General features: G+C 38.4%; 1 protein-coding gene across 6 annotated transcripts; it reads right to left on the reverse strand.

Annotated features, from left to right (window-relative positions):
- Positions 1–3,611: 3,611 nt before the first annotated feature.
- Positions 3,612–8,104, reverse strand: cln8 (CLN8 transmembrane ER and ERGIC protein). Of its 6 annotated transcripts, none has more exons than XM_066712363.1 (4): positions 7,986–8,104; positions 6,801–6,904; positions 6,253–6,642; positions 3,612–5,157 (listed from the first exon to the last, which is right to left on the reverse strand). In XM_066712363.1, exons 1-4 carry the CDS (start codon positions 8,011–8,013, stop codon positions 4,834–4,836), a joined length of 846 nt encoding a protein of 281 aa, XP_066568460.1. In that variant the 5' UTR covers positions 8,014–8,104; the 3' UTR covers positions 3,612–4,833. The 6 variants fall into 6 exon arrangements, with proteins under 6 accessions (XP_066568460.1, XP_066568476.1, XP_066568468.1 ...); XM_066712379.1 differs by having other exon boundaries at positions 6,781–6,904; XM_066712371.1 differs by having other exon boundaries at positions 6,730–6,904.
- Between the last annotated feature and the right edge of the window lie 6,637 nt (positions 8,105–14,741).

Raw genomic sequence — 14,741 nt, forward strand, 5'->3', positions numbered from 1 at the left:
TGTGATTTGTTTGCATCTTTGGAAATCAAATCATTAAAAATAATACTTCAACGTACTTCTGTTTTGTAAGGGTAGTGCGCTGCAGATATTGCATACTGTACTCCATAGAATTCATGGAGACAGAGAGAAAAAATATACATTGTTAAATTACATATAGAAAATAATAGTTAAATACATACATGCATACATACATGATCAGACTTGCCTTTACTTAATAATAGTTATAAACATCCTTACATGGCATATTAAGAAGTCCAGAAAAACAGGCGAACATTGTGCATTTGCTGCCATCCAGTGGATCTTAGTTGTATATTCCAGTCTATTAAAATTACCTGTTCACATTAAAATATTGTAACACAGTATGGAGCAGGGTTATAGATGACCATTTCTATATATTTAGAAGCGAGTCGTTTTTTCGAGATTTACGATAATACTATACAGTATAATCATACATCTCGAAAAACTACTCGCTTCTTAATCTTTTGTTGTCACTTTTGTATTACTTTTGTATAAATACATGTTAATTTGGATTCATACGTAGTTTTTTTCGGACTTCATGTGAACGAAAAGACACATTCACCCGTTTTCTCATTGGAAATAGGTGCATTTCAAAATATCACTGTACTGGTCACAAAAGTTTGTGGGGAATAATTGCCATTTTCTATACTTTTGAGGCACAAGCAATTAGGAAATAACACTTACTACCCAGGAACAACAACAACAACAAAATGTTACACAGTGTAATCATTGTACAATTGGATACTTTTAGAAATGAACACTAATCCAGAAATGGAACAAGTGTATACAGTATATGCAAATCTAATTTGATCATTAGGAATATTATTCTAAAATTGAATTTACTCTTTTTTCATTATCTATTCTGGATTAATAAACCCATGTAAGATGTGTTGATACTAATAGGCAAGGCTATACAATGTTTTGACCATCAAGAACCAATTTTGATTATCACACATGAGTTTTCTTTCTGGCTCTTAATGTATAGTTGTATTTCAGCTTGGCATTTTACTTGAATATTTAGTTGAATATTTACTACATGGTGATCAGTAAACAAAACCTTTTTGGACAGATCATTTTTTTATATTGTTAAATACAGTAGTCAAGCAGTGTTTATCTGTATAGTACATCTGTATCTGAGGCCATTTCAATTATTAAGCAGTTACACTGTATTGTATACAGAAATAATGATCACTTTGTGTTGGGTAAAACCAGTCCCTGTTAATATAACAATAATACAAAGCAATTGAAAAGCAAGTTTTGTAGGAGTTCTGAAACTTATTTTTGGTGTAGTTACTGGTTTATAGAACAAGAACCGTTTTTTAAATCTGTGTGTGCAAGGAATTTGAATGTATCATTTTGTTAGCATAGCACCTTTTGAGAGTCATTGATTTGTGACCATTTGCTTCCAACAATTGTGCTAAGCAAACAAAATGATCAATTCAAATTCCTTCAAACTGGACACACAGAATTTTAAAAAAGGTTTCCATTGATTCGTATAACACTGGATGAGTAAGCAATCAGGCTAAAATGCCAAAATACCGATGGATCCCTGTAGAATCAAATGATTTTTTTACACTATCCAGAATGAGAATACTGAATTACAGAACTACAATGCAGGTACAAAACATTTAGGCATAACCTGAGCAGTTTTACAACCTCCACACACAGTGAAATCCTCCACTCCACATGATACATGTATAGTTAATGACAAAATTATTACATTTAAAATATATAAATTAAATTTAAAATAGTTAAAATATGAGGGAAAGAATAGTATAAGGAGTTGAACATTTTCTGTAAACTCATAATTATAAGATTTCCTTTATAAAACACAATTGCACAATTGTCTTTCAATTTGTGTTGTTAAAAGTGTACAACATCCTTGGTAATTATAACTATACCAACTATATATTATATATATATACACTCACCTAAGGGATTATTAGGAACACCTGTTCAATTTCTCATTAATGCAATTATCTAATAAACCAATCACATGGCAGTTGCTTCAATGCATTTAGGGGTGTGGTCCTGGTCAAGACAATCTCCTGAACTCCAAACTGAATGTCTGAATGGGAAAGAAAGGTGATTTAAGCAATTTTGAGCGTGGCATGGTTGTTGGTGCCAGACGGGCCGGTCTGAGTATTTCACAATCTGCTCAGTTACTGGGATTTTCACGCACAACCATTTCTAGGGTTTACAAAGAATGGTGTGAAAAGGGAAAAACATCCAGTATGCGGCAGTCCTGTGGGCGAAAATGCCTTGTTGATGCTAGAGGTCAGAGGAGAATGGGCCGACTGATTCAAGCTGATAGAAGAGCAACTTTGACTGAAATAACCACTCGTTACAACCGAGGTATGCAGCAAAGCATTTGTGAAGCCACAACACGTACAACCTTGAGGCGGATGGGCTACAACAGCAGAAGACCCCAGCGGGTACCACTCATCTCCACTACAAATAGGAAAAAGAGGCTACAATTTGCACAAGCTCACCAAAATTGGACAGTTGAAGACTGGAAAAATGTTGCCTGGTCTGATGAGTCTCGATTTCTGTTGAGACATTCAGATGGTAGAGTCAGAATTTGGCGTAAACAGAATGAGAACATGGATCCATCATGCCTTGTTACCACTGTGCAGGCTGGTGGTGCTGGTGTAATGGTGTGGGGGATGTTTTCTTGGCACACTTTAGGCCCCTTAGTGCCAATTGGGCATCGTTTACATGCCACGGCCTACCTGAGCATTGTTTCTGACCATGTCCATCCCTTTATGACCACCATGTACCCATCCTCTGATGGCTACTTCCAGCAGGATAATGCACCATGTCACAAAGGTGGAATCATTTCAAATTGGTTTCTTGAACATGACAATGAGTTCACTGTACTAAACTGGCCCCCACAGTCACCAGATCTCAACCCAATAGAGCATCTTTGGGATGTGGTGGAACGGGAGCTTCGTGCCCTGGATGTGCATCCCACAAATCTCCATCAACTGCAAGATGCTATCCTATCAATATGGGCCAACATTTCTAAAGAATGCTTTCAGCACCTTGTTGAATCAATGCCACGTAGAATTAAGGCAGTTCTGAAGGCGAAAGGGGGTCAAACACAGTATTAGTATGGTGTTCCTAATAATCCTTTAGGTGAGTGTATATATATATATATATATATATATATATATATATATATATATATATATACTATTATAACTATACATGCTTCCTAACCAGAATGTTTTAAAATGGATTATGATCTCTTTCCTTCATGAATCATGATTTGATTTTGAATATTAAAGAGAGGAAGTGACTTTGGGTAATATTTTATAATTGTACAAAGTAAAAGTTGAATAGCTCTAAAGCTTTGTTTCCCCCATTCACATCCTGCCAATCAATATGATTAAAGGCTGTTCCAGAAGCTTGATGCTGGCTTGGTGGCCAGAACAGCAAATAGCAGGAAAAATAAAATAAGAGATAAGGAGTATAATACACCTGAACTGCATTCAAAAAGAAAAGCAAGAAAAATAAATTGCTTCCATCAGTATACAATGATTTAGTGAATACAATATTTCTTTATGTAACTGAATGTCTTTTACTATAGGCAAAAGAGTACAGCTACTTTTTGACCCACCTAAAGTAAAGACAGCTTTTTTCAATCCGTCACATGTGAAAACTGAATTGCTTCATCACAGAACTACCAAATCTTTGTACTTGCTCTTAATTTTATTCGTATTAGGACTGAAGTTGTATACTTGCTCCTACTCTCTTAGGTTTCTTGAATTGTGTCTGAATAAATACATTATAATATGGAAGAACCACCTGAAATCATACTGGAAATAGTCCAACTTATTACTTAATAAAGAAAATAAACTAACCACTACAAAACACAACTGAACAGTTTGTCAGCATCACACACATACAAATGTTCAAGACTGATGTATAGCTTTCAACATGGTGCAATTGAATGGTTGTCTAACATGATCAATACAAATAAATACTATGTAACCTTTTGGTTCATTTGTAAACATTTTATAATTCTGTTTTTTAATTTAGTATACAGTTCCAGGGCTATAGAAACGTGCCATTTGGTGGTAAAATACTGTTGTGTCACATTGACTAAGTGCAATTTACATTAAGGCACTACTTCATAATATGATCTATTTAAGCTGTGTTAATTAAACTGAGCAGCAAAGCGACATGCATTACTGGTTGCTGCACAAAAGCCCCCCATTCAGCAATCCCCAAGTGGAAGCAAATGGAAGGGGAGAGTTGTACATTACTGTACGGGAAACAGTAATGCTTTTTATGTGGCTCCCGTAGGGGTCTAATAACGAACACTGCCGGGCTGTGGTCACCTGGATCTTGTTTTTGATCTGTAGTTATAGCCCCTATTCCTGCACTTTATGCTAGTTTACATTATGATTCTACTTCTTAATATATTTTAAAATGTTATCTTAACTTAATTTTAATATAGTTACATTATCTCATTCATTTGAGGAGGTGGAATAGACATTAAAGTCCTATGACTATTATACATTTTTATGTATCGTGACATAAGTCTGTGCAAAGGGCATGACTTAGCTGTAAGGTTTTCCCCCACACTGTATGAACTCTCACAATTGTTTCCTAATATTAAAAACAGGTATTCCTAATGTTAATAAAAGTAAGAAAAGTACACACAGAATTAAGCTTGAAATCTATTGGTGGCAAAAAAGTCACAGTGTACTCCGCTGTTCTTTGCCTTGGTACTCGTCCTTAATTGATGACATAACTGCATAACACCTATTGTTTCAGCTCCCATTCAAAGTGTTAATTTGTTTGACTTCATGTGTCTTTCTTGGAGGATTGTTGTTTATTGTTGACATCTGGGATATTTTTAGGGACTGGCTTGTTCCCAAAATTCCAGTCCACAGGGTTGAGGAGCTGCAGGGTTTTCTTGTGAGTCCAGATGGGGTTGATGACCACAGTTAGGAGAGCCAGACCAGAAAAGAAGAGGAGGCGCTGAGGCAGAGGAATGTTCTCCATCATTGCATCCCACTCACACCAACTCACCCACCACATGTAGTAGGTCAGGACCATACGGCAGTGGAACAGGTGGATCATCAACCACTGATTGGCCTTCCAGAAGAGAGTTTTTGCCCAACCGGCCTAATAAAAATAAATACATACAATAAAAACCTTGTATATAAAAGTTATAACCAACAATCTCATCCTCACTAATACCGTTGTCAAAACAGGAACTAGACATGGAGACATATCTTGAGTCAGAACATAAGCAACTTGACAGTCAAACATATGTAAGTATTAAAAAAAATAATAACAATAGCACATGTGTTCTGTATGAACTGGGCCTTCATGTGCAATAAGTTTTGTGAGAATAACAAAAGAACAGCACCACCTGCAAGACTGTCATCATTGTGCATACTTTTGTTTTTTATAAAACTGAAAAAATGCCTCTGGTATACAGGAATGGAGAGGTATTTCTTCGATTTAAAGGACTTGGAATAAAACAATGCTTTCTCCAGCTGCTCTGCGACTCTTTCTTGGGCAGTGCTACTTCCGCAAATTATTTGCGACTCGACAGTTGATATTTGGGATCAATTGTTTTCAACATCTTTATGAACCCATGCTTTTCAACTGTGTAGATGGGGAATATAGATTTTTCGTGATATGAAATGTCACTCTGTTCGTAATTTCTTTCCACCGAGCCCCTTCTTGTCATATCGGATGTTAGCTGCCTTTTAGCAGGGGTTTTGTGAGTGGGACAGGAGCTAGCATCTGTATCTCACAGTGCCACACTTTGCTCCCAGTCCGCTGCATGTTTCTGTCGCATCATCTGCTGTTTTTCACATGCCTATAACCCATCTATCATCCTTATCGGTGGATGTGAGCACTCCCTGTCAACACTGGCAATGACATTGCCTCAGCATTAGTCAAGACCAGTTAATCCAGGCTACAGATCCCAGGTGAGGCAATGCTGTTGTACCCTTGAGCAAGGTACTTCACTTAGATTGCTCCAGTAAAATACCCAGCTGTATAAATGTGTACAAATGTTAGTCGCCCCGGATAAGGGCGTCTGCTAAGTATCTGAATTATTATTATTACAAAACAAACCTGCATTCCGGTGGAGTAGATTTACTAGATTGAGACCAATTATTTCAATAATTTTAGGAGCAGGAGTGAATATCACTGAAAGCAAGGTAATGAATGAATAAATAAATAAATGCATACATACATACATACCTTTAAAAGCATCCAGGAAATGCAAGTGAAAGGGGTGCTGACCTCCAGCAACAAGGTCACCATTGGGAAAAAATGTCCAACTGTGTCCCACATAACCGACCCAGCAAATCCTGCCAGGGCAAAGAAATGGTGGACAGCAAGAGGCAGATCAAAGGAATGGAAAACAGCACTTGAAACGTGCAGAGCTGCATTTTCAAACAGGAAAAAGCCAGTGGCTGTGAGTACGTTGAACCAGGACCAACCCTCCTGGCCTGTCACTTTGTCTGCAGAGATCGCAGACTCTGTCATCAATGTGCGGAGGCCAGCAGCTGTACTCTGAACCCCGAACACAGCTCGGGTGGTGGCGAGGTCCCAGAACACCTTCTCTTTGGCTGACAAAGAGCGGTATGTCTGAAAAGAGAATACTGAGATTATGTGAGCAATGAGGAATACAGCACTGTAGAAAACGAAGCCAGATGCAATCAGTCCACAACGTACATCCCACAATGAATAGTCCATTTCCACAATGCTGGATGGAGAAGAGCTCACCGGGTCAGAAGTCATTGTACCTCTGATGCTTTTGTGTCGTCTTCCTCTTTGGCAATGTGTTCAGTTCCAGGTGTCAGAGTTTCATTCAGCACTAGGTTATGGGCCTTACAATAACCTGTGTAACCTAAAACAGAAAACAAGAAATATATTTGACTATCTATTTTCCTCCTCACATCATAGATAATTGGGAGTCACCTAACCCACCATAAGTGAGTAAGCTTGAATGTTTTGAATGGGGCTTGTATACATACTGAACAAATAAAGGCATGCTCTATATGTCAAGGGGGCTATATTTTGAATATTCACTTTACTTTCAATATCACTTAGGTGTTGTTTTTTTAAGACATTCCATCATGTGACTGCTGTGTGACAAACCAATTATGTAGGCTAATTGGCTGAATAGCACCTCTTTAGAAACCACCATTTGAGAGTCTTTATCACATTGTATTCCCTATATAGCTAGTTATAGAAGTTACCCTAAATCATCTGACTTTAAGTTATGTGATTAGCTAAGCTAAGTCACTTTTTCTATAAGGGAAAGCTGATGTAGAGGACTGAAGTAGTTTGTTCCAAAAATATATTTTTTTAGCATTTAGTAAACTTACCAAAGTTTCTCTATTAATGAGAACTGTATGATCCTTAGTCTTCAAACATTACATATTACATAAAGGTGATACATACAACCTGCTAAATTGAGGCTTAAAAGAACACATGGACATCCCTGCTTTGATCTGTATGAGGAATATCCATAGATTAGTGATGCACAACTTTGCTGAAGGAGGCATACAATCTATTTTAAATCATGAAACAGGGTTGAATGGGTTCATGTCAGAACATTATTGTTTTTCTTATTTCATCAAACGTCACACTGATTTTTGAAACTAAAAGACACTGCTGCCTTTGTTCATCCTTACAAAATATTTTAACAGTTTTAGTTTAATTGGTGCATCCGTTAAGAACTATTCTTTCTGTTTAAAGGGGGAGACGTTAAAATGCACCCTGGAACAAATAAGTCGCCAAATGATATATGTTTACAGTGCCTCCCTTCCTCTTTCTGTTGTTAAACTAATGTTAGACTTACATCATTTCTCACATTTACATATTACAAAACCTGAAACGATTACAAAATAAAGAAGCCAACGACGAAAATTCTGTGGCGAACAGATTACTCATGTAGCTAAAACAGATATAAAAAATCAACTTACATGCCTTCTCACTGTAAAGCCAGACCATTCACTAGCTTCCGTAAACTGCACATCATATGACTTTAATTCGGTCGGATTTCAATGCAATGCCTGACTCTTGCGGAAGTCCAACCCCATTTCATTTTTTCACCCTTCCCATTGGTCAGCTGAGTCCTTTCAAGCTTCAAATAACAAGCAACCAATAGTATAAGCGGTTTCTTTTTTTCATCTGATTTCAACTTAAATAATACGCCGCCACTTTAAGAAAAGAAGAGCGGTTGCGTTTGTGTAGCGCAGATCTCCAGAATTCCACCTATCCCATTGGTGAAACAGCGCAGATCTGCGCAGAAATGTGTAAATCTGCGCTATACGAACGCGACCATAGGTGACATCTAAACGGTTTTGTTAGTGAATGGGGCCAAACCAAACATAGCCGTTGTGTTCACTGGCAGATTCATGAGCGCACAACTCTTCTCTCTATAAAAACTAATCTTGCCGAAGATGAGGCTCCAGTATAGTTCGCATCTCATCAATACCAAAGTCAACATTCAAATACCAAGCAACCAATAGTATAAGCGGCGTCATGTTTTCTAATATTATTCTATATTTATGGTTCTATATCTGCTAGGGGCGTATCCACAATTCGCGTCATAGGCCAACAGTATGGAGTGCTATAAATTCGGCATAAATTCGGAGTTGTGTCATTGTGTCAGATGACATTCCAGTGGAGTGACTTTTCACATTCAAACATTAAAAATCACTCCACTTTAGCCCTAAAGATTTTACTGTATTTAAAGTCTGCAGGATCTTTTTTTTTTTTTGCAGTGGCATTAGGGGCATTTTATTTTTCAATGTTAAGTGTTTTGTACCAGATATCAGTATACCCTTTTCCCCTATCAATACTTGGTTTCCAGTGATACAGACACATCATTTTGTTTAACCACACACTATCCCAATTTCTGTAATCTGACATTTCACAACATGTTACAAATCAGGTCAGCTTCACACACAAATCAATTAATTCTATTTACAGCTCATCACAATTGTTAATTGAATACATCAATATTGAATTGGAAAAAATAAATATTTTTGCTTATATAAACTTGTCAACTTGCACAGTTGTTTTAAGAAAATTGTGAAGCAAAAATGTACTTCTTGTGAAAGTACTGCAGTATTTAATAAATCCAGGAGCAAATGTATAAACCTGCTCTGATATTTACAGAACTGCAACTGGAAAAATAAAAACAGTATAGAAAAGCAGAAGTGCTGCAAAAAACTAATTTCAAAATAAGGAAGCAAAAATCATACTTTATATTCATGTGTAATGAATTCTGAGAAAAAGTCTTGTAATAGACTTGAACGTCTTTGAATTTTGAGGATGTTTTTGCCACTTCTAAAACTAGTCAGTTATTCAGACATTGTGTAATAGTATTATTAATATCTTTCTAGGGGGTATAAATCATTTCATAAAACACATATCCTTAATGATAACTTTACAGAGACTATAGAGTTTTTTATTCACCTTTTTGTATAGGAAATAAGCCCACCAACATTGAGCTAATCAATAGGCATGTTGACTACAGTCAATTATAATAATTGCTGATGTCATCTGATTTTCCATAATCTGCTGTCACATAAAGAAAAGATATGTCATGTTCGTGTAGGGTGAATTTCTACAGTTCTGCACAGATCTCCAGAATTCCACCGATCCCATTGGTGGAGCAGCACAGATCTGTGGAAATCTGCGCTACACAAACATGACTATAGGTGACATCTAAATGGTTTTGTTAGTGAACTGGACCAAACAAACATATCTGATGTGTTCACCGGCAGGTTGAGAGTCAGTGAGCGCTCACCTCTTCTCTCTATAAAAACTAATTTGTTAACACTTTACAATAAATACCCCCAAAAGTTAGCTAAAAGAAAGTTGAAAATACTGGGAAAAGCTGTCTCACTTGGCACTATTGATAAGATGCAGACTATAATGGAGCCTCATCTTGGGCAGACTGATTTAAAATTAGTGGTATAGCTTTACAATAAGTACCCCTTATCAGCCATTAACAAATATGTTAGTTAACATGAACAAACCAGTAACTAATGCATCAACAAGTCATGAAAAATAATTCGGTAATGGTAACTAATGAATTAACGACTGCATGAATTAATGTATTGGTTTGTCTTTCTTCAGGTCTGAATATTCAGAGGCAGTAACTAAAGTGATCAAATAACTTCGTTAACATGAATAAACATTAATTTCAAGGACGACATATTTCGAGGTTTGTTATTCCTAAGAGTTGTCAAAATAGTCACCGGATTGTCCACAATGAATGTAATGATCTTATGAAAATAAATACCTTTGTTAACTGTGACCAGAGCTCACTCACTCAAGACTAAAGTTAATAGTGATTTCCCTGCCAAGGATGGTCAGAGACACTGGATACATTTGGAAGCCCAGGTACACATTTATTCTGATAGTCTCAGTATGGGTTCTCCATGAAATTGCATTTTTAAAACAAGCACACAAAAACTAAAATTCCAACATGTCACTCCAAATAATTCCCAGGACAGCAGGCTGAGGTTGAAACAATTTGAGGTGTTGTGACCTAAGTTCAGAGTTAAGTTCCCTTACTTGCTCTAGCCCCCTCCTTCAGTGCTTCTGCACTCAATCAAACACCAGGCCAAAACAAAGAATCCCCCCTTGTTCTCCTCCCTCTGGTTATATACCTTAGGCCCCTCCCTTAACAGGTGCACTAACTCAGCCCAGGTAATTTAACATGCCACACCCCTCCATTCAGCCTGTTCATTCTGGAAACTGTTCATGACTTACCAATGCATTACTAGTGCTCCTTGTGCATTAGTTAACACTAATAGGGGCTTGATTAACACATTTTGGTGTACCTGTGGTAAAGTGGAAACTGTCCATTCCAAAACAATGGTTTGCAAATGTTTATTAGGCAGTGTTTTTAATGTTTTAATTTATATTTAATTTATTTAACTATACTGGTATAAATAACCATTAAATCTGGCCATTCTTGGACATATATGTGTGCTGTGGGGCTCCTCCAGCGGCTGGCTGTGGGGTTCCTTCTGGAGTTAAGCTCATCTTCAAATTCACTTTCATACTCAGAATTTATTTCTACATTATCCTCATATTCTGAATGTGTATGTGTGAGTGTGTGTATTTCTGTGTGTCTCTGTGTGTATGCGGGTCAATTTGACCCGAACATCGTATGAAGGACATGAATGTGTGAGGGCATTGGCGCTTGGCGCCTACAACATCATTGAAATCATGGGCATTTTCTAGGGCAACTTCAACTCCTGTGAGGTGTTTGGAGAGGTGTCCTTGTCCAAGGAGCTTTCGTCCGTCCTGGAGGGTCTATCAGAGGACATCCAGACAGACCTCCTGCTGCCCATGAAACCCAAAGGAGTGTTTCACTTCTGCTCGTGGTGCCAGGGGAAACTGCCCTCAGAAGACAGGCATGACCTTTGCGCCTGCTGCTTGGTGACTGGTTCACGTCGATCGACCTCAGGGATGCCTACTTTCATGTCTCCATCCTCCCAGTACACAGGTGTGCACTTCAAATTCCAGGGCCAGGTGTATGAGTTCTGTGTGCTGCTGTTAGGCCTCTCTCTGGGGTCCCGCATATTGTTACAATGCTGGCCTACAAACTGCACCCAGAGAGAGACAGTCACCACCTGGCCTGAAAGTGACCCCAACATGCAAGAGGGTGCTGTCCTGGTGGCAAAATCATGACAATCTGAGTCTAGGTTCCCCCCTGGGCTGCCCTCACAGCAGGAAAGTCAACACCGCTTGGGGCACAATCTGGAACGGGATAGGAGTGAAGGGAATGTGGAGTGGACTCTGGTCATCTGCCCACATCAATGCACAGTAGCTTTAGGCAGTGTTGCTAGCATTGCATCACTTTCAGCATGTCCTGTTGAACAAGCATGTCTTAGTTTGAACAGACAACACGACAGTAGTGGCCTACATCAACCACCAGGGGGGCATGAGCTCACCCGGACTGCATCATGCGGCGTGCAAACTTCTCCTGTTGGCACAGGACAATCTCCAATCAGCGGTGGACATCCTCTCTGGTGGGGTCCGAACAGCTAAGAGTGGAAATTGAATCCTCAAGTGGTGGAACAGATCTGGGAGAAGCTGGGACGAGCTTCAGTCAACCTCAGGAAACAACTCACTGCCCCCTATGGTTCTCACTGGAGACAGGAGAGGGCCCCCTGGGTGTGGATGACTTTGCTCGCCCGTAGCCTGCTGTATGCCTTCCTCCCACTGCCACTTCTTCCAGAACTGGTGCCTAGCCAGACATGTGGATCTGGTGTAATGCCCCATGGCAACTATACTGTGCTTCTTGCAGCAACTACTAGAGGAAAGCTCTCTCCTCAGGAGCCCACTTCCTGTCGACCCAATTCCTGAAGGGGGTGAGACAACTCGAACCACCATTAAAATCAATCAATCAATTTTTATTTGTGTAGCGCCTTTTGCAGGGTAGGCACAGAGCTTTACAGACTGGTAAACATACAACAAATGTACAGCAAAATAAAAGAATACATAAATAATACAATGAAGTAAAATAACAATAGCTATTTTACAATAACAGTTTAAGTGATCTAAAATAAAGTAAATGAACATTTAAATAAATAAACCATTTAGGCACAGAGGAGAGAAAAACAAAAAACTCCTAATGATGGCAAGTAGGAGAAAATAAATCGCTGGGGGTCCATGGCTTAAAACCTAGGCCTAATGGTTGCCTCCCCTCCAGGCAGTATAGTTGTTACAGCAGCAAGGAGATCAGAAAGTTCTTAATCGGTGCTGCTGGCTGTGGTCTTCCCTTTGGTGGGGGCCTCTCGCTGACCCTCGAGGGTGGGTGTTTGGAACATCAACAGCCCTTGGGTGGCGATGGCTCGTCAGACCTTGGGGTGTGGGTCCAAGGTAGGCAGGGACTGTGAAGGAGTGGGACGCTTCCTGCCAGTGGGACCCCTATTGGGCAGCTTTTGTACATGTGTGGCAATTGGGGTGGGGGGGTCATCCGCCACAAACGTTATTACAGTCTCCTAAAGTCAACCATGCCACCCCCTTTATGATCAGAGAAGAGGGACCTCTCATTTCAGATTAATAACCCAAGATTCCAAGTATACTTCAATTACATGAAGTAACCGAGAGTAGGAACACTGTAAAATGGTACCTATACACATATTTATTTAAACAAATTACAAAAACTAAATACATACAATAAAAAACAGTTAACACTGTTCAAAATGAAAACTAACAATAATAATTGTGAAAACACGTGAATCAAGCCACAACCGTGTTACCAATTAATTACTGACAATAAGACAATTAATTAAAAAAGTTAAACAGAATAATAAACACCAAAGCCATACAAATGAAAAGACTAAAATCAACACACCAAGTGAAGCTTCCCGAAAGACAACTATCCCAACTCAGCTTTTAGGCACAGCTACAACCATACATACAATTAACTGTGACTTTAAAGTTGATTAGTTTGGGTCAGTCCAACTCGTTACTGAGACAGCTCACAATCTTACTTTCAATACAACACGGGGTCAATATTACTACCACTAGTATCCGGTGCTCATATGTGTATGTAGAGGCATAGTGCAAATAGCAATTCAATCGATAAAATGTTAAAATAGATTCAAACAGTAAAAACTATATATGGGAGAAACAGCGAGTGCGCTCAGTACCTAGAACAACAAAAAGTCAATGAGCAACACTTCAAAAACACAATTGCAATCAACATCCCCTATATATATATATATATATGGGATGTAAAACTTCCTTTTTGGATGATTGAATGTGAGTGTGTCACTGTATATGACACACTCACATTCAATCATACAAAAAGGAAATTTTACCATCTCAAAACTGGCCAATAATAACACTCTATCCTGCAGATATATACAATACACTAGTTGGTCTTGCACACAACTAAAGATATAAAAGGTAAAAACACAAATGCATAAAACACTGATTTCGTCTTTCCTACCTTGGTTTAAATTTGTAGATTAAGACTCTCCTGCTGCGTCTCTTCCATGCAGTTCTCTCTGTGCATCTGCACCCCACCTGGCTACCTTAGTTTTGTGGTTTCATGTTATTTTGTGTTGTTTCTTTTAAGAGGTCATCTCCATGGTATACATCTGAGTTACGTGGATTGAAGGCTCTTGGCATGCAACTTGAGCAGCAATATAGGAAAACTGGTTTGATAGTTCATAGATTAATGTTTGAGCAACATCAAACTGCTTACCATAATTATCTTAAAACTTCTAAAACATCATACTATTCAACTCTTATTAGAAGTAGTGGTTCTAACTCTGGTGCTTTTGTGGGGCAAATATACAATTGAACAACAAGACAGAGGGGGGGGGCACTATTTAAAAAAAAAAGGGATTTTCTTTTGTTGCTAATCGGTATATTGGCGCCACTCGCACAGTACCTAAAAGAGCCATTGGTTGGCAGACGCGAGTAGTTTTCGATTATGCAAATCGAGGAATAAATGCATTGCATTGAAGTTCGCACTGCCTGACTTATTTTGTTTTATTTTAATAAATCACAGGTATGTAAACCCTCCAAAAACAAACATTATGTTGTCTGAGAATGTTGTGAATTGAAATGTCAGCTGTATTTGTATCTATGCCTCCATTCTTGCCGTTAAGTTTGTTTTCCTTTTTCGTTTTCTGATTAATCGAACAAAAGAAAATGGTTGCCTGTAACTTTGCATAGAAGGCCGTACATATGTG

Source organism: Amia ocellicauda, chromosome 1 (assembly GCF_036373705.1).
Source record: "Amia ocellicauda isolate fAmiCal2 chromosome 1, fAmiCal2.hap1, whole genome shotgun sequence".
Lineage (NCBI taxonomy): Eukaryota > Metazoa > Chordata > Actinopteri > Amiiformes > Amiidae > Amia > Amia ocellicauda.

Bases quoted from the DNA above. Each gene is read 5' to 3' on its own strand.
- cln8 (XM_066712339.1), bottom strand. From the start codon at position 6,795: ATGACTTCTGACCCGGTGAGCTCTTCTCCATCCAGCATTGTGGAAATG. The intron at 5,158-6,252 runs GTATGTATGTAT...TATTTTTATTAG, and splicing joins TTTCCTGGATGCTTTTAAAG to GCCGGTTGGGCAAAAACTCT.